This window comes from Entelurus aequoreus, linkage group LG09, assembly GCF_033978785.1.
Source record: "Entelurus aequoreus isolate RoL-2023_Sb linkage group LG09, RoL_Eaeq_v1.1, whole genome shotgun sequence".
In the NCBI taxonomy this organism is placed as follows: Eukaryota; Metazoa; Chordata; class Actinopteri; order Syngnathiformes; family Syngnathidae; genus Entelurus; species Entelurus aequoreus.
Genome location: NC_084739.1, coordinates 27101986 through 27127981, shown reverse-complemented (window position 1 = coordinate 27127981; position 25996 = coordinate 27101986). Strand labels below are relative to the sequence as shown.

The 25996-nt window shown below is 39.3% G+C and overlaps 1 protein-coding gene across 4 annotated transcripts in view; it reads left to right on the top strand.

Annotated features, from left to right (window-relative positions):
• macrod2 (mono-ADP ribosylhydrolase 2) overlaps nt 1–25996 on the top strand; it is a 1153479-nt gene that overhangs the window by 779895 nt on the left and 347588 nt on the right. For all 4 annotated transcript variants that reach the window (XM_062058480.1, XM_062058481.1, XM_062058479.1 and 1 more), the window contains one exon: nt 17386–17416. In XM_062058480.1, the coding sequence (XP_061914464.1) occupies nt 17386–17416 (31 nt within the window). The remainder of the gene's footprint in view (nt 1–17385; nt 17417–25996) is intronic.

Sequence of the window (25996 nt, the reverse complement as noted above, 5' to 3'; positions counted from 1 at the left end):
GCAATGGCCTTCTCACTGGGCTCTCTAAACAAGCTGGTAAGCAGCCGCAGTACATCCAGTATGCTACTGCTTAAATCCTGACTAGAATCTGGAAATATGACCATATTAGTCCAGTGCTCAGGTCACTGCACTGGCTTCGTGTTGCTCAGAGAATAAAACAGCTTTGCTTGTGTGCAAGTCTTTTCATGGTCTTGTGCCAAAGTACTCTCTGACCTGTTAGAACTATATGGACCATCTCGAGCTCTGAGAACCTCAGGGAATGTGTTTCAGTGTAATGCTCCTAAAATCTGGAATAGTCATCCAGAAGATATGAGGCCGGCCTCAACGTTGGCAATGTTCAAATCCAGGCTGAAAACACTTTTAATTTAATTGTGCATATGACAACTCAAAGTATTTTATCTCCATTCTTTGATTTCAATTTGAATTGTAACTGTTCTTATGATGATTATAGTTTATATTTACTTGAATTATGATTATTTTATTTGCATTTTTGTAATTTTCTGTAAATTACTTAGATTTGCCTTGTGTACAAATTGTGCTCTGTATATAAACGTGTATTGCCTTATAGTTTGAAGCAGAGCCGTCACTAGTTTTTGTAAGGACACAGGAGGCTTAACCCCAGGTAGATGCAATAATCATAATATATGTATTATCAGGATTATCATTATGATAATCCTTCATCAATCGGCTAAACACTGGTTTGAATTGTTTTGGGGGCCACATTTTCATAAAGCCGGCAGGCCGGACTTCTCCCTTAACCCTTAGCCCTTGTTTGCATATTCCGAATAACCAGCGTCCTGATTTTGGTCTGTTCATCTTGTCAGAACTACAGGAGCGCTCTGCTGTTTCTAATGACCTTCTGCAAAAAAAGTTATTCAGAGATCATCTCCATGACAGCACTATAGTGTTTTTAAGAATGTGTCTGCAAAAATGTGAACAACGATAAAAACGAGAGGACCTAAAATGGAACCTTGAGGAACACACTAGTAAAACTAAAGAAGTGTGAACAATCGACTACTGACTGCATCTGAAGTAAACAAGCTACTGCAAACACTTTAGTTACATAAATCTCATTACGGAAACAATTGTTGTGACTTAAAGGTGTGCTTTGAGGAACACCTCAGTTATGTAAATCACAAGTTTTTACCCCAGTTCTTTGTTAAAGTTAAACTACCAATGATTGTCACACACACACTAGGTGTGGCAAAATTGTTCTCTGCATTTGACCCATCACCCTTGATCACCCCCTGGGAGGTGAGGGGAGCAGTGGGCAGCAGCGGTGGCCGCGCCCGGGAATCATTGTTGGTGATTTAACCCCCAATTCCAACCCTTGATGCTGAGTGCCAAGCAGGTAGGTAACGGGTCCCATTTTTATAGTCTTTGGTATGGCTCGGCCAGGGTTTGGACTCACAACCTACCGATCTCAGGGCAGACACTCTAACCACTAGGCCACTTTATGTTTAGTAGCAGAGTTAAAATATCAATGCAAGGATCTGCCAACGTGTTTGCTGTGGTCCAAACTCCTTTATACAACCGGAGCAAGCACTCTAGTGTCTTTAAAAAATGTGTTCCCAAGTTATGAACTGACCTCCGGGGCCGGTATAGTGTCATTCCCTGGGGCGGTGGGGATCAGATGGTAGAGCGGCCGTGCCAGCAACTTGAGGTTTTCTGGTTCAAATCCAACTTCCGCCATCCGATTCACGGCTCTTGTGTCCTTGGCCAAGGCACTTCACCCACTTTGCTCCTGGTGGGTCGTGGTTAGCACTTTGCATGGCAGCTTCCGCCATCAGTGTGTGAATGTGTGAGTGAATGGGTGAATGTGACTTATAATGCAAAGCGCTTTGGGTATCATAGAGGCAAAGTAAAGCGCTATATAAATACAGACCAGTTACGATTCCCTGGTGGGATTTGGCCCCTCGGGCTGCCAGTATGAAGTAAAGGGAAACTTGACATACTGTATCTATGATCATATTTAAAGAGGCTGTTTGCACATATGCCTTGAGGGCGTTGACTTTCCAATGTATTTTACACAGTACATTACGGCTTCTAGTGCGTATTAACTTAACTACGAACAAACGTAACATGTGCACGCGCATCAGCTTTGCGTGTTGTTAGCTAATATTAGCAATTTAGATATTTAGTGTTATCTACCATTGAATGTACAAAAAACGTTTTTTGCTTCTCTTGGACTGAGTGTATGTGTGCACATGCTTCTTCAAGTAGGAATATGTGTGCACATGCTTCTTCTTGCTTCTGTAATTGTGAAAAAATATTGACAGTTTTAACACAAATGTGTTCTGTTAAACCACTAATGGCCACACAAGATAGCCAATGGTGTTTTTTGTTTTTTTTGAAAAATGTAACTGAAAAAGTTGCAAAAAAACCCTTTCAGTGAATAATGACAGATTGTATGATTACTAAAAGTAACATTGTGGCTACTTTATGTTCCATTTATTACCATTATTTTGTACAAAAAAATCCCCCCCAAAACAGAACTTTTTACCAAAATAATTACGGGGTTCAAGGATATTTTAGGTTGCCTTTGGCTTCAATTGCTCGATGAAAAACATTATTGATGAAACAAAGACATATACAGGTAGACAAAAAAAAATATTTACGATTAATGGGAGTGTATAAAAGCAAGAGGGTACTGGTTCACAATCAAATCATTTAAATATGGTAATCACATCTTTAAAAATTCAAACATTTAATTGAAGTTGTTTACCAACAAAACACTAAATACATGTTTTAAAAAGCTAGTTTAAACTAAATTAGGTCAATGCAGCAATTATTTTTTTAGTACATATTAGCATACTGTGTGTGTGATGTTAGGTTTATATATTCAGTGATTATCAGTATTTTAACCGGCAACATTGTTTGTACAAAATGTTGGCCTCCCCCAATAGTGTATGCCTTGCTTCTTCTGCAGTTAAGTAAATTAATGTTCCCTCATTGTGATATGTGTGAATACGGTATTGCTACTAAGGTGTCATTATTTCATACAGATTAACTATAGCTATGTTAAAATGGGTACACATATGTTTGTTACTGAGTAGGGGAAAGCTGATATGGAGATTTAACATTCCCTCTACGGTGGCTTTGCTTCCCTGCTAAATGTTGTTTTCACCCTTTCAGAGACATTTTCACTCTCAGATCCCAAGTGAAATTAAAAGAAGTAGATGCAATCCTTACAGTCCCTGCTCTGATCCTTTTATGTCCACCTGTAATTCAGGCTTGCAAAATGCAAATCGCCTCCACTGCTACATGCGATGCACACATGATTTGCATTTACATGAAACACTCATTGGAACCGTCACAGACTTTAGTGGCCTTGAGGCATATTCTGTTTCACAGCGGTATAAATACGGAGTTTCAAATCAAGCATTTGGCTCAGAATTAAAGAATGTATGTCTCTTTATTTTCGCCTTACTTTGCTCCAGTCCTCTAACTCAAAATTCAATGAAAATGCCTGTTTTCGATTTATAATGCCATGGTTCTTATGATGATTACAATAAATATTTCACGAGACGGTATTACTATTTAATGATGTCATTGCGAGAATCCTATAGTAAACTTAAAGTTCAAAGCTATAAAATAAATGGCTGTTGGGTACTACTTATTAAAATATGTGTGAATGAAGTCACCTATTTGTAACTTTTTTTTAGCCACAATTCCATCATTTTGCCTTTTGTATAGAGCAGGGGTCCCCAAACTATGGCCCTCCAGTGTCCAAAATCAGGCCCGCGTGAAGTCCCAAGTATTAAAAAAAAAATATATATATATATATATATATATATATACATATTATTTTTTTCTGTCTTCTCAGGCAAATCATATTGTCTAAAAATGCATTTTCTCATCGATAACGTGACATCATCGCGCACGCGGAAAGTGCGTTATATATGTCTAATATATATATATATATATATATATATATATATATATATATATATATATATATATATATATATATATATATATATATATATATATATATATATATTAGGGGTGTGGGAAAAAATCGATTCGAATTCGAATCGCGATTCTCACGTTGTGAGATTCAGAATCGATTCTCATTTTTAAAAAATCAATTTTTTATTTTTATTTTTTATTTTTCTATTGTTTTTTTTTATTTTTTATTTTTTTTATTTTTTTTATTAATCAATCCAACAAAACAATACACAGCAATACCATAACAATACAATCCAATTCCAAAACCAAACCCGACCCAGCAACACTCAGAACTGCAATAAACAGAGCAATTGAGAGGACACACAAACACGACACAGAACAAACCAAAAGTAGTGAAACAAAAATAAATATTATTAAAGATTAAAGATTAAAGATTAAAGATACCAATGATTGTCACACACACACACTAGATGTGGTGAAATTTGTCCTCTGCATTTGACCCATCCCCTTGGGGAGCAGTGGGGAGCAGTGGGCAGCAGCGGCGCCGCGCCCGGGAATCATTTTGGTGACTTAACCCCCAACTCCAACCCGTGTTGCTGAGTGCCAAGCAGGGAGGTTATGGGTCCCATTTTTATAGTCTTTGGTATGACTCGGCTGGGATTTGAACTCCAACCTACCGATCTCAGGGCGGACACTCTAACCACTAGGCAACAAAAGTATCAATATTAGTTACAATTTCAACATAGCAGTGATTCAAAATCCCTCATTGACATTATCATTAGACATTTATAAAAAAAATTTAAAAAAGAACAATAGTGTCACGGTGGCTTACACTTGCATCGCATCTCAGAAGCTTGACAACACACTGTGTCCAATATTTTCACAAAGATATTGATTGATTGATTGAGACTTTTATTAGTAGGTTGCACAGTGAAGTACATATTCCGTACAATTGACCACTAAATGGTAACACCCGAATAAGTTTTTGAACTTGTTTAAGTCGGGGTCCACTTAAATTGATTCATGATACAGATATATACTATCATATATACTATCATCATAATACAGTCATCACACAAGATAATCACATTGAATTATTTACATTATTTACAATCAATTTATTTACAATAAAATAAGTCATATTTTTGGTTCATTTAATAGTTAAAAACAAATGTACATTATTGCAATCAGTTGATAAAACATTGTCCTTTACAACTATAAAAGCTTTTTACAAAAATCTACTACTCTGCTTGCATGTCAGCAGACTGGGGTAGATCCTGCTGAAATCCTATGTATTGAATGAATAGAGAACCGTTTTGAGTCGGGAAAAAAATCGTTTTTGAATTGAGAATCGTGTTGAATCGAAAAAAAAAATCGATTTTGAATCGAATCGTGACCCCAAGAATCGATATTGAATCGAATCGTGGGACACCCAAAGATTCACAGCCCTATGTGACAATCATTGGTACTTTAATCTTTAATCTTAATATATATATATATATATATATATATACACAGTATATATATATATATATATATATATATATATATATATATATATATATATATATATATATATATATATATATATATATATATATATATATATATATATATATATATACACAGTGTATATATATATATATATATATATATATATATATATATATACAGTATATATACTGCCCAGCCCCCAACCAAATTGTTTTAACCCAATGCGGCCCCTGAGTCAAAAAGTTTGGGGACCCCTGGTATAGAGGGTCCTTATTCAGTGAGTGACTGAACAGAAGGTCGATTATGTAATGAAATCCCCCCAAGCATCTACAGTACATGTTTGTAACATGTAATGTAAGTCTTCACATAGTTGACTTCCATGCAGTCCAAACCTGTGTTAGCATCAACCTGTTTAATGCTGCCAGGGGCCACATGTATTGTGTCAAATAATATTTTGTCTTTTTACTCCATATAGCAGCCACTAATATCAAAATGTTCTGCAATGATGCATGATTTTGATGGATTGAATCTTAACACTAAATCCCACGAGTGCATTTGCTTTGGGTTATGCTATCAGTTTGCTTCTTCTACCTCCAACACTCATCGGCTTTTCTCAGGCAGATTGCAGTAGTGGTGACACCCGATAATTTATTCTACGGGGTGGTGTAGCTCGGTTGGTAGAGTGGCCGTGCCAGCAACTTGAGGGTTCCAGGTTCGATCCGCCATCCTAGTCACTGCCGTTGTGTCCTTGGGCAAGACACTTTACCCACCTGCTCCCAGGTTTAAATGTACCTTAGATATTGGGTTTCACTATGTAAAGCGCTTTGAGTCACTAGAGAAAAAGTGCTATATAAATCACAGTGGTGAAAACACTTGCATGAACCTGCTCAGTGGCCTTGTGGTTAGAGCGTCCGCCCTGAAATCGGTAGGTCGTGAGTTCAAACTCCGGCCGAGTCATACCAAAGACTAAAAAAATGGGACCCATTACCTCCGTGCTTGGCACTCAGCATCAAGGGTTGGAATTGGGGGTTAAATCACCAAAATGATTCCCGAGCACGGCCACCGCTGCTGCTGCTCACTGCTCCTCTCACCTCCCAGGGGGTGGAACAAAGGGATGGGTCAAATGCAGAGGGTAATTTCACCACACCTAGTGTGTGTGTGACTATCGGTGGTACTTTAACTTTACCTTTATTTGCGTGACGAAGACCAGAACAAGGGCTCCATCTCCACAGCAAGCTTCAACTAACGCGTTGTCTATCCACAGTGTGAAGACACTTCTAAGACACTAATCCTCACCACCATGGCAGCAAATGCACAATGTTTCTTCCATTATTATTATCACTAGAGGACTAGAGGCAAAAGCAATGGCTCAGCATGTTACATATACACACACTGACCTGAACTATATTGAACTTATTACTTACTGAACTTATTGATAATCTTATTTATTTCACCATATGAAATACAACTTACTTCACTAATGTATCTATTTATTTTTTAACGTTATTATGTATGGAATGTATTGTGAATACATTGAGAACTCTGCTGCCTCTTTGCCAGGACTCCCTTGAAAAAGAGGTTTTTAATTTCAATGGGATTTTGTTCCTGGTTAAATAAAGGTTAAATAAAATATAAAAAAAACAGGAAGTGAACACAAGTGTTAGAAATTTTTATGTAATGGAAAAGGGGTATAGTATTATATAAGCTCTGCTTCTTCCTACTCCTTTTTGAACATGTTAAGAGAAACTGGAAATTGTGAGGTATCATGTCGTATGCATGCATGTTCGAAACAAACTCAAACTAACCAAGCAGGACGACACAAGACGCTAAAGTAAAGTAGGGGTGATTGATCTCGATTTAAATACTATCATTACATAGTATAGTATCTGTGCATAAACGATACTAAAGTGATTAACGCGATATTTGTCTTGTTATTATCACTAAAATACATTTTTTTACTGTTTACAAACTCACGTGGTAAGTCTCTGGATAGAGGAAGGCAAAACCCAAATGATTTAAAAGACACCTACAGTAATACGCAAACCCAACTTTTCTTACCTGATGGTGCCTGTTTTTGTGTATTAGGGATCTGCATAAGTCCTGAAAATGACTTCGAATGAAATCAAATCATCGAGGCATGGCGGAGATATTTATAAAACAATCTTGCCTTCCTTCATACTTCCTCCAATCGAGCCATTTGGAATTGTCTCAACTTCAGATGTTTTTCTAACACGTGACATCAGCGGATATCTCCATATATGTTTTACCCGAAGAGCTTTGCGCCAGTCCGCCATTGAAGTCCGACCCTGTAGTGAGTAAGTTTCTTTTTTCTCTCTATCCTCTTGTTGTGGGGCAGACTGGTTCGTACATGCACATGCACTTTATTTGATTAAAAAATTGTATGTAGCATTCATTATCACACATTTTATACATCATCAGATCTATAATACTGACAAAGTCTAAATGTAATATTGTATGCGTCATAAAAATGTGTTATTGTGTTTACTTACGTACAGTATATGCCATGAAGCATTTTCAGTTCTATATTCTATTGTCAAAGTATCGTATCAGGATTGAAAACAATTGAATCGGGATCGGAGGCCAAAAACGTTGATCGGGACATCTTAACTTCCCGATGTATTCAGCTTTTACATGTGAGTTTTGTCATGGCAACCTGCTTATACTGGCCATCTTTGCAGTTTCCCTTGAGTGGTCGCTATAGACAGTTTAGAATGTACTGTATATTTAAATATTGTATTTATCATAGAGCCATAATACTCATTCAGACAAGTAAAATGACGCAAACCATGTTTTTTAACGAGTTAAAGTTAAGTTAAAGTACCAATAATAGTCACACACACACTAGGTGTGGTGAAATGTGTCCCCTGCATTTGACCCATCCCCTTTTTCACCCCCTGGGAGGTGAGGGGAGCAGTGAGCAGCAGCGGTAGCCACACCCGGGAATCATTTTGGTGATTTAACCCCCAATTCTAACCCTTGATGCTGAGTGCCAAGCAGGGAGATAATGCATCCCATTTTTATAGTCTTTGGTATGACTCGGCCGGGGTTTGAACTCACGACCTACCAATCTCAGGGCGGACACTCTAACCACAAGGCCACTGGGCCACATTTATTCAGTGTAAAATATCCTATCCAGACAAAATGTTGAGTCATGGTCTGCGGGACAGTGACATAGCCTTTGGCCAACAGCAGTTAGCTGTGTCAACAAAGTGTAACACAGTTTGTGGTCAGATATTAAATCCACATTTCGGCAACACTTGTGGATATCAAACATGAGCACGCCCTCGCTGCTGTGATTTATAATCATAGCTTCCATGTGCAAACAGGCCAGAGGGCTTCAAGCTACAGGTGCATCACTCAGAGTCTACTTCTATTTGCTCAGTCATCCGAAGCGAGGTGTTCCCCCGGCAGGAGGCACTGGGCCCGTGGACGCTATTTCTCCACTGCCTGCCTGCTAATGGCTATTTCGCAGCTTCGCATTCGCTACTTGAAGGCGTCGGCTACTGCTCAACTGCTGCACTTTGCCTCAGGTTCACTGTTATGTCCTGCTGCTAAACAAATGACTGCAACTTGCAGGGTGCCTCTGGGATAGTGGCATTACAGTGACTGCGTTATTTGAAAACTGGTCACAGAGTGGAGTTAATAGGTCACCGCTTTTGTTGTAGACACACAGGCTTTAATAATACAAGCTGGTGAACAATATTACTAAATACGGAATGAGATGCATTTTAAATCTGAAGGGGCAGAGCCTGTTCATAGACTGAAGTACAGTCATTTCCGCCTGTATCAAGTGCCCCTTACTGTGTGCTCTGCAGTTACACACACAGCAACACACACTGACTCACTTTAGCCTTGAAAGGTCAAAAAGGCAACATCGCGGTAAAAGACTCCGTAATAAAAGCTTAACTTGTTTCGAGTTCTCAGTAGGGTTGTACGGTATATCGGTATTAGTATAGTACCGCGATACTAATGATTTATTATCGGTACGATACCGCCTCTGAAAGGTACCGGTCATCGTCACATCATGTCATTGCTGGTTTACGAGCAGACGAGCATGTTCGGCAGCGCACAATCACGGAGTACTTACAAGCAGACACAATGTGTAGACAGAAAAGGGACAATGGACGCATTTTGGCTTAAAAACTAAAGATAAAGGGGAAGTTATAACACGGGGCGGTATAGCTCGGTTGGTAGAGTGGCCCTGCCAGCAACTTGAGGGTTCCAGGTTCGATCCCCGCTTCCGCCATCCTAGTCACTGCCGTTGTGTCCTTGGGCAAGAAACTTTACCCACCTGCTCCCAGTGCCACCCACACTGGTTTAAATATAACTTAGATATTGGGTTTCACTATGTAAAAGCGCTTTGAGTCACTAGAGAAAAGCGCTATATAAATATATTTCACTTCACTTCACTTCACTGAAACGCCCTCAGGAAGAGGTGCTTTAAGACATGGCTAGCTAACTAGCGGCTAAAGTCCATCCGCAATCGACAGTGTTTTAGCTACTTCTAAATCACTAATCCTCGCCTCCATGGCGACAAATAAAGTAAGTTTCTTACAAGTATCATCCCTGCAGTACGAGCAATAGCTAAACATGCTTCACTACACACCGTAGCCCACCGGCGTCACCGCTAATGACGCCGTTCATGAATGTAAACAAACGGCATGGGATTTACACCTGACAGCCAATGTAATGATACCATGTACAATAGTGTATCTAGTCGATACAACTATAATTACATCAACATTTTTTAGCATCACATAATCTTCTTTCGTTTTTTTTTAGTTTATATTATGTTTATAAACTCAGGAAATATGTCCCTGGACACATGAGGACTTAAATTATGACCAATGTATGATCCTGTAACGACTTGGTATCCGATTGATACCCAAATTTGTGGTATCACCCAAAACTAATGTAAAGTATCAAACAACAGAAGAATAAATGATTTTTACATTTTAACTGAAGTGTAGATAGAACATGTTAAAAGAGAAAATAAGCAGATATTAACAGTAAATTAACAAGTAGATTATTAATTCATGTTCTACTACTTGTCCTTAATAATGTTGACAAAATAATAGAATTAATGTTACTGCATACGTCAGCAGTTTAATTAGGAGCCTTTGTTTGCTTACTTACTAATACAAGACAAGTTGTCTTGTTTTTATTTTATTTAAGGACAAACTTGCAATAAGAAACACATGTTTAATGTACCGTAAGATTTTTTGTTAAAATAAAGCCAATAATGCAATTTTTTGTGGTCCCCTTTATTTACAAAAGTACCAAAAAAGTATCGAAATACATTTTGGTACCTGTACCGGTACAACAATATTGGTATCGGGACAACACTAGTTCTCAGTAGTAAGAGCCGGTATAGTGAGTAACAATGTGCAATGATGAACACGTGTAATTCACTCCTGTATGGAAAGGCGAACTAAATTTGAAATCCCACATATCTAAAATATGTTTTAATTTCAGAATATTTATGCATTGTTCAACTGTAAATGATAATCTGCGTCAAGGGGTTCAGGATTCGGAACAAAATAAGTCACCTAATAATCACAGTAGCTGCCTTTAATCATCCTTCATGCACCGTGAGCTAAATAAGTGTGCAGAAATTCTGAGAGGAAAGGTGTTCCACTTTAAAGCCATGTGATAGATTAGGGAGGAGCCCCAGCCACATAATAATTTCCCTGGTGACCAATTTCGGAGCATTCCTTATAAGCAAAGGAAATAATCAACAAGGCAACATGTCAAGCACAGCCTCATGCCAACACGGGCTGACATGCTGACTCAATTCTAATGAGTAGCCACAGATAGAAATAATAACCTAAAGCAGGAATCATAGATCATGACTGTACATAGACGGCTTCCTGTTCTAATTACATACAGTGTAAGCAACATACCTACAGGTATGCATGCTATCAACTATCAAAATAGCTTGCACTACGCAGCAGCATGTTGTTGATGAAAATAGTGAATAAAAGTAGGTTATGCTTTACTATTACTACTCTATTGCAACACCATGCCTTTGACTTGTATCTGCAACTCATGATCCAGTGCATTCTAATGTTGTCCCGATACCAACATTTTAGTACCGGTACCAAAAAATATATTTCGATATTTTTTGGTACTTTTCTAAATAAGGGGGACCACAATAAAATGGCATCATTGGCTTTTTTTTTAACAAAGAATATTACCGTACATTAAACATATGTTTCTTATTGCAATCGAAAAACAATTTTGTCCTTAAATAAAGTTAAAGTACCCATGATTGTCACACACACACTAGGTGTGGCGAAATTATTCTCTGCATTTGACCCATCACCCTTACTCACCCCCTGGGAGGTGAGGGGAGCAGTGAGCAGCAGTGAGCAGCAGTGAGCAGCAGCGGTGGCCGCGCCCGGGAATCATTTTTGGTGATTTAACCCCCAATTCCAACCCTTGATGCTGAGTGTCAAACATGGTGGTAATGGGTCCCATTTTTATAGTCTTTGAAGTAGTGAACATACAAGACAACTTGTCTTTTATTAGTAAGTAAGCAAACAAAGGCTCCTAATTAGTCTGCTGACATATACCATATGCAGTGACATATTGTGTCATTTCTCTTTCTATTTTGTCAGAATTATGAGGGACAATCTGTAAAAATTGATTATTAATCCACTTGTTAATTTACTGTTAATATCTACTTACTTTCTCTTTTAACATGTTATATCTACACTTCTTTTAAAATGTAAAAATCACTTATTCTTCTGTTGTTTGATACTTTACATTAGTTTTGGACCATACCACAAATTTAGGTATCGATCTGATACCATGTAATTACAGGGTCATATATTAGTCATATTCAAAGTCCAGAGACGTATCTCCTGAGTTTATAAACATAGTATGATTTTTTTTTAAAAAAGGAAATAATATTTTGTGACGATAAAATATATCAATGTAATCATAGTAGTATCGACTAAGTACGCTATTGTACTTGGTATCATTACAGTGGATGTCAGGTGTAGATCCACCCATGGCGTTTGTTTACATTCAGGGTGCTAGTTATCGTATCCTCCCACGGTGTGGAGTGAAACATGTTTAGCTATTCCTCGTCCTGCAGGGATGATACTTGTAAGAAACGTACTTTATTCGTCGCCATGGAGGAGAGGATTAGTGATTTAGAAGTAGCTAAAACACTGCCGACTGCGAATGGACGTTCGCCGCTAGCTAGCTTGCCATGTCTTAAAGCACCTCCTCCTGAGGGTGTTTCAGTGTTATAACTTCACCTTTATTGTTAGTTTTTAGAACAAAATGCATCCCTTCTCCCTTTTCTGTCTACACACTGTGTCTGCTTGTAAGTACTCCGTCTTTGTGCGCTGTCGAACATGCTCCTCTGCTCGCAAAACCAGCAACGTCACAACGTGACGACCCGCCGTCATGCCCGTGAACCGGTACTTTTCAAACAGTGTATAGTACTGTTTTTGATTCACTAGTACCGCGATACTATACCAGTACGGGTATACCGTACAACCCTAGTGCATTCATTTGATACACTGTTGACTCGCATGGCCCATGGAAACTTTTTCTTCTTCTTCACAGTACATTTAAAAGGGTCAAAAATTATTGTTTTCTACATTTGAACACTTCCTTATGGTCCACATAACATGTAGGGATGGTTCTTTGGTCATGTTGCATAGATTATGTTTTAGAGACCATCTTCAAACCGCTTTCTGACCGTCTCTTCAGGATGTGGGCGGTCTTATTTACGTGCCTCAACTTTGACTGCGTCTTCACCCCCTCATACTTGTTGCAGTTTTGAACACTTCCATATCAACTCTACTGACAGATATAAGTAAGAACTAAACGCTACTTTCTATTAGAAATGGTCAGAGCGGAGGACGCATCTACGCATATACGAGCCAGTTTGCCCCACAACAAGAGGATAGAGATAAATAAAGATCTTATTGACTACGGTGTCGGACTAAAGTTCGGGTGAAACTTTACAATAAATGAACATATATTACGCTGAGGTCACCGATTGGAAAAATGTCACAAGTTGGGCAAATTTCAAACAGCTTGTTTCGAGACAGTGTGAAGGAATACATTGTTAATTAAATATATCCGCTATGCCTCCATGCTTTGATTTAAGCAGAAACCAAAACACACAAAAACAGGTAAAAACAATTTATAAAATAAGAAAGTTGTTTTTGCATAATGGGTCCCATTTTAAATTAAGAAATTATGACAACAGGAGAGTTGTTATCCTTGACTAAATCAGGTAATAAAATGTAAATGTTTTTCTCAAAGAAGTCTATGGATATTCTTATTCACCCAGGTCATTGTAATCTCAGAGGATTCCATCGATTACAACTGGACTGTTTGGTTTGTCTTACAAGACAAACCAAACAGTCCACTTGGTTGAATGTCCAAAGGACCCATAGCGTCCAGATGACTGAGATTTCACTAACAAGTTCTCTTTATGTATTTCTGATTCTGAAAATGAATCTGGCAGTCGTTTCCCACAATATAATGTAGTTTTTGAGTAACCGGTAGATAACTAACTGTACTTGGAAGGACACCTTTCCATCGCCAGACTTGATATTGTGCACATTCTTGGTGCAACGCCAACTACAGAACTGGAGCCCATTTCCCTGCATAGACAGTGTGGATAAAGTAATGTAAAAGTATTATTTTGATCATTTAATTGCATGTTGTGTCGCTCTGATCCATGATTATTTCAAAACTGACATCAATCAATCAATCAATCAATCAATGTTTATTTATATAGCCCTAAATCACAAGTGTCTCAAAGGGCTGTACAAGCCACAACGACATCCTCGGTACAGAGCCCACATACGGGCAAGGAAAACTCACCCCGGTGGGACGTCAATGTGAATGACTATGAGAAACCTTGGAGAGGACCGCATATGTGGGTAACCCCCCCCCCCCCCGCCCCCCCCTCCCCCCTCTAGGGGAGACCGAAAGCAATGGATGTCGAGTGGGTCTGACATAATATTGTGAAAGTCCAACACATCAGCGAAAGTCCAGTCCATGGTGGGGCCAGCAGGAACCATCCCGAGCGGAGACGGGTCAGCAGCGTAGAGATGTCCCCATCCGATGAACAGGCTAGCGGTCCACCCCGGAGCAGAGTAGAAAAGAAAAGAAAAGAAACGGCAGATCAACTGGTCTAAAAAGGGAGTCTATTTAAAGGCTAGAGTATACAAATGAGATTTAAGATGAGACTTAAATGCTTCTACTGAGGTAGCATCTCTAACTTTTACCGGGAGGGCATTCCATAGTATTGGAGCCCGAATAGAAAACGCTCTATAGCCCGCAGACTTTTTTTGGGCTCTGGGAATCACTAATAAGCCGGAGTTCTTTGAACGCAGATTTCTTGCCGGGACATATGGTACAATACAATCGGCAAGATAGGCAGGAGCTTGACCGTGTAGTATTTTATACGTAAGTAGTAAAACCTTAAAGTCGCATTGTAACCAACCAAGAAATATAAAAACATTTTCATTTCAGGACTTCCCTGCTCTTCTATCTCTTCTTCCATAAACACAATAGCCTATGTTTTCTCATGCTCTTTCAGCATTTGCTCAAGCATCTTAAGGAAAACATCAGTAGAAGAGGACACAAAATAGAATTCTAGAATTACCCTCTTTTTCTCTCGTTTTAAAGTGCCCGGTCTGCTCTTCTTTCTTCATTTTTCTGCAAGATATGACTCAGTCTTTCGCCCCTCCAGGGTGCTCCTGATTTTTAGAACCGCACATAGCTTGAGTATTTACATTTTTTTCCATCCAAACTCCTACCATCAACCTTTTTCTTCAAAGTCACAATCATTGAAATGATCTCTGCAAATAAATTAAACTTCTCTCGCTTGGTTCGTCCCATTTTGCGCAATTCAATTTGACTGGAGAGGTCAATACTTTCCTCATATTCCCATCATTTGGAAATGTATGCAGGCTGACCTCTTCTTTAGTTGTATTTCTCCAACCTGCAACAATGCATCTGGCAGACATATTTGATAATGCCTTCAAATGCTGTGCAAAAAACATTATAATTTGGGATATCAATGCTACCAAAATACATACTACACAATATGAATTTGCCGCCAGTCTTCTGTAGGTGACGCCAACAGGCTGATGATGGCCAGCCCACATTTTGGAGCTAAAAATAGGTGTTTGATACAGTAGTATAGTCCAGACCAAAATGTATTAAAAAACATAGTTGGTGTGCATTTTAGTGTGATTTGTGTAATAAAACTCAAATATTCTAAGCCAAAATACTGTCTGCTGGGATTAATAAATTGGTTGTTTTTAAATTATTTATTTTCTTTGGATGCATTTTTTCTCAGTCCCCTTGTTTGGTGCGCACCAGGATTTGGATGATTGTATTCACGCTTGACTAAAGAAACCACACGAGAGGTGCAAATGCACAATTTTTGTCAAAACACCCTCAGCAAACACACTTTTAAAACATATATTTTACATGCACACTTTTTTGTGACTGATATTATTTCTAGTGTATTTTGGGAGTTTATTGTGTGTCAATTCCAGCAAAAAAAAAAGCAATGGTCCGAGCTTGGCAAGACACGAAAAATGTGCATGCTTCTCTACGCTGCGTCATCTGTAGTTTGTGTCTGAGTCAAACAGCCATCTGCAAAGGTCAAAGGTTCACTAAAAGATTGAAATCTCCACACAGAAGAAAAACATCACCTTGACAGGAGCAACCTGAGAGCTGGTAAATCAGGATACAAAGAGAGGCACAGTCTCTTGGCTTGGAAATAAAAACAAATTCACCGCTGTGATTTAAAAGTGGAAGAGAAAAAGTTGAGACACTTTAGACGGTGTCTTCTTAAGGCTTTACAGTTAAACAAACTAAGACGATTACCGGTACAAGTTTTACTCATGAAATAAAGAAGAACAGCTTCATTGGAGATTGATACACACTTAAAATCTGTCTTGAAACATTTTGTATTGAAATAATTGTATTATTGCATTTAAATATGTGAAAAGGTTTATACAATATCTACTGCAGACAGTTTTGAAATGTACTGTTGCTACTCTTGTTTTACTGTTGTTAAAAGTGGTCTACATTATATTTTTGGAAGCTTTTCTCAACCCTTTTTGGTGTAAAATAAAGGTGCGACACAAAACATCCCCTCTATGGTGTTTGTAATAATCTTAAGAGATATAAACCATTGCAAACAAAAATATTTCAATTTTTTGTATCCCTCTCATTCATGCTGTATTAAAATGAGTAGGGTTAGGTTATGCAAATATAAATAATACTAAACTATCTATGGTGAAATTATCATTCTAAATGTTTTGTTTAAATAAATTAAAAAACAAGAAATAGATAGTTTTGCTGATTATCATATAGTATATTTAAAGCACTAGTTTTTTCATGGTTGTAATATTAATTTATTAGTGAGCCACGGGTGACATTTTGTTTATTAATGGTAACACCCTTTGATGAATGCAGGACGCAAAGCACCAGTTCAGCTGCTTTTCAGGACAAATGGAACCTTTTGGGGAAGGAAAAAAAAAATCTCTTTACTTGCTTATTAATATACTTAAAAAGATAAATGTGGAACAGGGACGCTTAGAGCCAAGCCTATGCATCATAATATATTTGCTGGCATAAGTAAAGAATAATGGTACTATTTTAAGCTATAAAGCCATGCGTGAGTAATATGTCTGCTGCAAAGTGCTACAAAGCAAGAACTGTTATTTTAGAACGTGGTCACTTTATTGGAAGGCAGACACAAATATGTAGCTGTTTAGCTTTTGTGGAATTATTCATATTGAGAACTTTGTTCTTTTTCTATGTCTGCCTGCTTTCCTTTCAAACTGTATGTACATCTAAAAATATGTGTTCACATGGACAATGATTTTGGGTGTTGTGATAACCTGTATTTGTTTATTGTGAATATCCTTTGACGGCTGTTTCCTTTTCTTTCTGCCACAGGCCTTCCCATGTATATCCACAGGAATCTACGGTAAGATGAGCACTTTTATTGCTGAAGTTTAATTGATTTTTAAAATGTTTCTTTGCACGCAAGTTTAACTAAGATGTTCCACAAACCTGAATGGACTTGAATAGCAGTATTAGTACACTAAAATATGTGTTTTTGGTAACACTTTAGTATGGGGAACATATTGACCATTAATTAGTTGCTTATTAACATGCGAATTAGTATCATATTGGCTCTTAATTAGTCATTATTAAGTACTTATTAATGCCTTATTCTGCATGGCCTTATTATACAACCAGTAAGCCATTAACTAAGAGTCTTAGTTAGTCTTAACCCTAACCCTAATTGCTTAATAACATGCGAATTAGTAACATACTGGCTCTTAATTAGTTATTATTAAGTACTTAATAACGCCTTATTAAGTACTTATTAATGCCTTATTCTGCATGGCATTATTATACAACCAGTGAGCCATTAACTAAGAGTCTTAGTTAGTCTTAACCCTAACCCTAACTCCAACCCTAACCCTAACCTGTTAATAAGCAACTAATTAATGGTGAATATGTTCCCCATACTAAAGTGTTACCGTGTTTTTGTATTTATTATTATTTTTCTGATGTATTTATTTATTTTTTTCATTATCAATATATTGCATTTTTTTTTGTAATTGTAATTATAAAAAGTAGATCTGTTAGACTATGATGAAGTATACCGCCAAGTACACCTCAGGCTTAGAGCATGTTACCCATTGACAACAGCCTTCAAATCGGGCCTACAAAGTGCCTCATTGGACCAGCTGGCCTCAAATGAACCATGCAGGCAACGAGCCACTGTGCTCATTAAACAAAGTCACTTTGCAAATATGCCAAACTTGTTGACATGCACAGGCTTTGAAGTTATCATAGCGAAAGGTGCTACAGTAGAAGCGGGAAAGCTGCTGAGGGGATTTATGAAACAGTTTGACACGTGAGACGTAAATATATATTTTTGTTCCATTCTGTTTGAATTTTTTGTGACAAGTGTGACGTAAATATATATATTTTTCATTCTGTTTGAATTTTTCCACATCTCTGTCTTTAGGGATTGGCTGGCGATATGGCCTAACATTTATATTCAAATGATCAGAATCAGGTGTCCTAATCAATAAATATAAATAAATAAATCACTTGGCCCGGACACAGGTGTATACAATCAAGCACTTAGGAATGGAGACTGTTTCTACAAACATTTGTAAATGAATGGGCCGCGTTTAGGAACTCAGTGATTTCCAGCGTGGAACTGTCATAGGATGCCACCTGTGCAACAAACCCAGTCGTGACATTTCTGATGGACGAGTCTGGGTACGGAGGTTGCCAGGAGAACGGTACATTTTGGACTGCATTGTGCCGAGTGTGAAATTTTGGTGGAGGAGGAATTATGGTGTGGGGTTGTTTTTCAGGAGTTGGGCTTTGCCCCTTAGTTCAAGTGAAAGGAACTTTGAATGCTCCAGGATACCAAAACATTTTGGATAATTCCATGCTCCCAACCTTGTGGGAACAGTTTGAAGCGGGCACCTTCTTCTTCCAGCTTGACTGTACACCAGTGCACACAGCAAGGTCCATAAAGACATGGATGACAGAGTCTGGTGTGGATGAACTTGACTGGCCTGCACAGAGTCCTGACCTGAACCCGAAAGAACACCTTTGGGATGAATTATAACAGAGACTGAGAGCCAGGCCTTCTCGACCAACTTCAGTGTGTGACCTCACCAATGCGCTTTTGGAAGAATGGTGGAACATTCTTATAAACACACTTCACAACCTTGTGGACAGCCTTCCCAGAAGAGTTGAAGCTGTAATAGCTGCAAAAGGTGGACCGACATCATATTGAACCCTATGGGTTAGGAATGGGATGGCAGTTCAAGTTCATATGTGAGTCAATGCAGGTGGCAAAATACTTTTGGCAATATAGTGTATATATATTGCAACTTCCTGCAATAATGATGATAAAATTAAATAAGCATAATAGAACTATTTTGTAATGGGTTACAAAGGGTCCTAATTTGGAAACAATTATTATCTTTTCCGGTTGCATAATTGTCTAAAAACTAGTATTAATCAAGTTGCTAATTAATTGTTCAAAGGTAGTTACTTTCTGCTGTAACACAGATCCATCTACATTGATGTTAAAATGTAACAGGCGCTTATTCTTCTGGTTTTTGGCTACTTACTTTACATTAGTTTTGGGCAATGCTACAGATTTAGCTATCGATCCAATACCAGTTAGTCAAGGACAGTATTGGTCATGCCAATGCTGATATGGCTACTTACAAGATCATCTATTAATTGCATTTTTGATCATAATTATTATTTAGGGGAGCACGGTGGCACAGTGGTTAGTGCTTGTTTGCATTTTCTCCCCGTGACTGCGTGGGATCCTTCCGGGTAATCTGGCTTCTTCTCACCTCCAAAGACATGCACCTGGGGATAGGCTGATTGGCAACACTAAATGTCTGTCTATCTGTGTTGGCCCTGCGATGAGGTGGCGACTTGCCCAGGGTGTACCCTGCCTTCGGCCCGAGCGCAGCTTGGATAGACCCCAGCCCCCACCCCATGACTCCAAGACGGATAAGCGGTAGAAAATGGATGGATGGAATTATTTTTCAGACAAAAACACAGAATGGCGGAGCAAAAATATCAATTAAATATTTCAATTGGTCGCTTTTATTACATACTGTATTTTGGAAACAAATAAAATAAATAGGGCAAAGTAATTACTGGTAATCAAATGTAAAAACGTATATTGGCTCCCATTTAAATCCTTTGGTTTTTGCCTTACAGATCTTCCTGAGTTTGTAAACAATAACACAAGTGCCAAAAATGATTTTGTGATAGTAAAAACTATCGATCTAATCACTGTAGTATCGACCATATACTGATACTATACTTGGTATTGTTACAGTCAATTAGCCTGGTTTCTTGTATTTTCCTATGGAGTGCATCACGATTAACTAGTCCTTGCCCTGTAGTCCTCCAGTGACAATGATACAGTACTTGTTAGAAACATAAGTTGTTTCAGCAACGCAGGCAAGGATATATACTTTATATCGCGCAACCTCGCTACAGTATGAAGGTGATTAATATGGCCCCATTTGTCACGGTTTACCTTACACATGAAACGTGACAAATTAAAGGCCTACTGAAATGAGATTGTCTTATTTAAATGGGGATAGCAGCTCCATTCTATGTGTCATACTTGATCATTTCACGATATTGCCATATTTTTGCTGAAAGGATTTAGTAGAGAACATCGACGATAAATTTCGCAACTTTTGGTCACTGATAAATAAGCCTTGCCTGTACCGGAAGTAGCGTGACGTCACAGGTTGTGGAGCTCCTCACATCTGCACATTGTTTACAATCATGGCCATCAGCAGCAAGAGCGATTCGGACCGAGAAAGCGACGATTACCCCATTAATTTGAGCGAGGATGAAAGATTTGTGGATGAGGAAAGTGAGAGTGAAGGATTAGAGGGCAGTGGAAGCGATTCAGATAGGGAAGATGCTGTGAGTGGCGGGTGGGACCTGATATTCAGCTGGGAATGACTAAAAAACAGTAAATAAACACAAGACATATATATACTATATTAGCCACAACACAACCAGGCTTATATTTAATATGCCACAAATGAATCCCGCATAACAAACACCTCCCCCATCCCGTCCATGTAACCCGCCAATACAAACCAAACACCCGCACAACACACTCAATCCCACAGCCCAAAGTACCGTTCACCTCCGCAAAGTTCATACAGCACCGTAGGCGCAAATTGGCAGCCACGCTTCCGTCAGTCTACCCCAGGGCAGCTGTGGCTACGAAAGTAGCTTACCACCACCAGGTGTGAATGAATGATGGGTTTTTAACATGTAAAGCGACTTTGGGTACTTTGAAAAGCGCTATATAAATCCCAGGTATTAATTAATTAATTAATTAATTAATTAATTAATATATTTCCCCAAAGTTACGTACGTGGCTTGCACATAGCGGCACGCACGTATGGGCAAGCGATCAAATGTTTGGAAGCCGCAGCTGCGTACTCACGGTAGCGCGTATCCAACTCAAAGTCCTCCTGGTAAGAGTCTCTGTTGTCCCAGTTTTCCACAGGCCAATGTGTATCCAACTCAAAGTCCTCCTGGTAAGAGTCTATGTTGTCCCAGTTCTCCACAGGCCAATGGTAAAGCTTGACTGTCATATTTCGGGAATGTAAACTATGAAACACAGGCTACAACGTAGCCGCTACATGTTTGTGTTGCTGCAGCCGGCCGCTAATACACCGCTTCCCACCTACAGCTTTCTTCTTTGCTGTCTTCATTGTTCATTAAACAAATTGCAAGAGATTCACCAACACAGATGTCCAGAATACTGTGGAATCTTGCGATGAAAACAGACGACTTAATAGCTGGCCACAATGGTGTCCCAAAATGTCCGTCACAATCCGTGACGTCACGCGCAAACGTCATCATACCGAGACGTTTTCAGCAGGATATTTCGCAGGAAATTTAAAATTGCACTTTACTAATCTAACCCGGCCGTATTGGCATGTGTTGCAATGTTAATATTTCATCATTAATATATAAACTATCAGACTGCGTGGTCGGTAGTAGTGGGTTTCAGTAGGCCTTTAAGGGTGTGCACTATCCAGTTTAGCCGCTAGATGGCAGTAGAGTGTTGGATATCTTGTGTAATTTTGTGGCAATTCCAACTTTGACCACAGCACCATTTGCTATGTACAGTCGCACTTTCCATCATTTTCTGCAGGCTGCATTCCTAAGACTACTCCACCCCCCTTCCTCTCACATGACACCCACATGAATCCCTTATCTACTGTATCTTGTAACAAGTTTGTAATAATCATAGCAAAACAATACATATAAGTTGTACACTTGCATTTGCTTTGAGTAAAAATAGTTAATAAAAAAGTGATTCTAAGGTAGAAAGTGTTTTCGATGAATTATATGAATAATTTAAAATGACCAAGACAGCGATTTTCCAAAATGCATGCTTTTCTCTAAGTTTTGAATAACGTCAGCCTGTGTGCAAGTAACTATTAAACAGGACCTGGGACCTGTAATAGCTAGCACAGTCGTCTCACAAGAGTTTTTATGGGTTTTGATCACTCTTTTGTAAGTAGCAGATTATGTACCTGTGGTGCAAACACTGTTCCCTCAAGCGATCCTTCCATACATTAACAGCAGCAGTAACTCCCCAGCGAACAACAGTTTCGTAAACACCAACAACAATCCGACACTTCCTTGGCCTCGCAAGTCATACAAAATAAATCTGAAAGGATTTTACATCTCCATTAACACAAAAAAGATGGACTGTCCTTCGTGAGATTATGTGACCATACTTTGTGGCTTTCAGGGATATTAATCGTGCTGTGGACAGTGTCTTGCATGCCACCTTACTTAGACACCACATTTTGTCATCCCTGCGCCACTGTTAACGGTGCTGTAAATAGAGTTGTTGGAACACTTTCCATTACACTATTTTCAATTTGGTGTTTCAGCAGTGTAACAAGGTGTGACAGTCTCTTGCCGTCGTGCGGGTTCCCAAGACCACCAGAGAAGGACATTGTTGCGTGCAGGTTTAGACTTCTTTTATTTTTCAATAAGCAAAGTCTCTTCCGGGGGATTTTCAGCCTTGCTGTGTTCTTCTGCTCGCTCCTCTGCTACAGCTTTTCATCTTCGTGCGTCGTCGTCTTCCTTTTGCTCTCTCTCGCTCTCGCTCAGCATCGGCTTCTCTCTGGCTCTGTTTCCTCTCTCCGCCTCTCTCCCTGATGTTTACGTCTGCCGCCCTATTATCCAGTGCGAGAGGATAATTAAATTGTGCCAAGCTGGGCGATCCACATACCTCATAATGTTTTATTTTTTTTATTTTATTTTTTTATTTTTTATTATTATTATTATTTTTTTTTATAATGTCTTGCCCAGCTTCTCGGGCAAATCATATAGCAGATGTAGATGCCCATATCGGCTGTTCAGATTTACTTTACAAAAGAGAAGTGTAGGATACTTCTCTTGTTGCCTTACTTGTATTTTGACTTTATTAAATGTATTTATATTATCATTTGGTGCAGCCGGGCCGGAGCAGGAGGGGATAGAAAGAGAGAAAAAGGAAGACAGAGGGGGGGATTGTGGGGACAAGAGGGGGATTAGACAGAGAGACAAAAACAACAACAGCAAACACAACAACAACAGAGCAACATCAGCAAATACGACATGTACAAATATGATGGTAAAAGTAATAGCAAATAAGCAGTTAGCGAAAATTTTAAAAAAAATACAGAAATGACAATGAGCATTATTACACTAAAAATGGAGCAATATGAATACCAATAGAAATAGTGCTATTGATAATAAACAATACCAGTACTTTACCTTTATTATCAACACTACAATTGTTCAAATGCAACAATACATATACGTAATGATAACTTGAGATACGAAAGAATGCAGAAAAATGGAGGGGAAGAAAGAGAAGCAACCTTAACCTTGTAGATTGTTATAGTAACAATAGGTTAAGCTTTGTCAGTGTGCCATGTGTTATACCCAGTTTACCCTAGGGCAACAACGTTAATATATGTTTGATGAAACGTGATTATGTGCATGAGTGTATGTGTGCATATGTACTTGTATATGTACAGTATGTGTATGTGTGCTTGTACAGTGAATGTATATGTACAGTATGTGTATATGTGTGTACAACGAATGTATATGTACAGTATGTGTATACAGTATGTGTGTTTGAACAGTGAATGTATATGTACAGTATGTGTAAATGTGTGTTTGTACAGTGAATGTATACGTACAGTATATGTATGTGTGTGTTTGTACAGTGAATGTATGTGTAGTATGTGTATGTGTGTGTTTGTACAGTGAATGTATATGTACAGTAGGTGTATATGTATGTTTTTACAGTGAATGTATATGTACAGTATGTGTATACAGTATGTTTGTATAATGAATGTGCGTGTGGATGTACGAACTTTGAGTGTGTAAATATGTACTGTATTTATTTGTATATGTATGTGGGAGCGTAGGTACCTATGTATGTCTGTATGTATGTGTGTGAGTATATGTGAATTTGCATGTACAATACATTTGACTCCCAGTGTGTGCGGGAGCCAGAGTACGGCCCCAGCCTCCCCGAGACCCCATCCCACAAACAGTAGGTGTGGTGCCCAGGGAACCAGGGGCCACCGCCCCCACGCAGCCAAGCCGGACAGCGACAGGAACCCCAGAGCCTGGCCCACCGTGCCGCCCACAAGGGCCAGCAGCAGGCCGCAGACAGACGCACCCGGCAGAGGACAAGGCACGAGAAAAACAGGGGGCAGCCAGACCCCAAGCCAGCGAGAGACCACACCCCACACGGACAGAAAGGCGGGACGCCCCGCCCGAGGGGCCCGGAGACCCCCGCAACCGGACGGGAAGACCGCCCCCGCCCCACCGGCAACAGGGCCCCCACGAGCCGCCCCCCACCCCCGGAGAGCGCGGCGAGGCCAGCCCACGGCCACCCCACCCAAGCCGGCCGCCACAGGACCACCCAGCACAGGGCCACAGGAAACACCCACCCCACCCGCAGGGACCCCAACGATGGAGATGGAACAACCAACAACCGCCCCGCCGAGTCCCCCCCCTGAGGTAGGGGAATAAATAAATAAAATAAATAAATACATAATAATAATAATAATAATATTAATAAAATATGTTAAAAAAAAAAATTTAAAAAAAAAAGGAAAAAAAATAAATAAATAATTAAATCTATTTATAAAAAAAAAAAAAAAAAAGTAAATAAAAAAAGAATTAAAAGAAGATCACAGACATGCTGACACACAAGGTCGCTACCCCAACAACTGGCCGACTCGCAGCACCTCGGAATACCCTGCAACACCAAGCCACCACAGTAGACGCAGGGACCAGACCCAGCAGGCCCCAACCAAGACGGGCACCCGGAAGGGATGGACGGCGGGACCCAGGAGCTCCAGACACCCAGTCCGGATGCAGTAGCCTGAGGCGCCGACCCCCACCCGACAGGCAGGCCCAGAACGTACCCCCAGAAATATACATACATATATATATGCATACACATAAACATACACATGTACACATACACACACATACACATGCATACACATACACATGTATATACATACATACATACATACATACATACATACACACACACACATACACATACACATACCTCATAATGATTGCGGCGTCGATCCCGGCGCGCCCCGCCTGGCTGCTCGCTCGCCGTCCACGCCTCCTCGCCGCCATGTTGGAGCGGGCTCCAGTGTGCCCTGCCTCGCTGTCTGACTGCCGGCCCCGCCTCTCCAAACAAGGCCAAAAGAAAGTTTTGTTTTTTTTGTTTGTTTTTTCAAGATGGTAGTGACTAGTCATACGGTTGAAAGGGAAACAGACCCTGAAAAGTTAATTGAAATTAGTGTTGTCCCGATACTAATATGTTGGTACCGGTACCAAAATTATTTTGATACTTTTCGGTACTTTTCGCTACTTTTGTAAATAAAGGGGACCACAAAAAATTGCATTATTGGCTTTA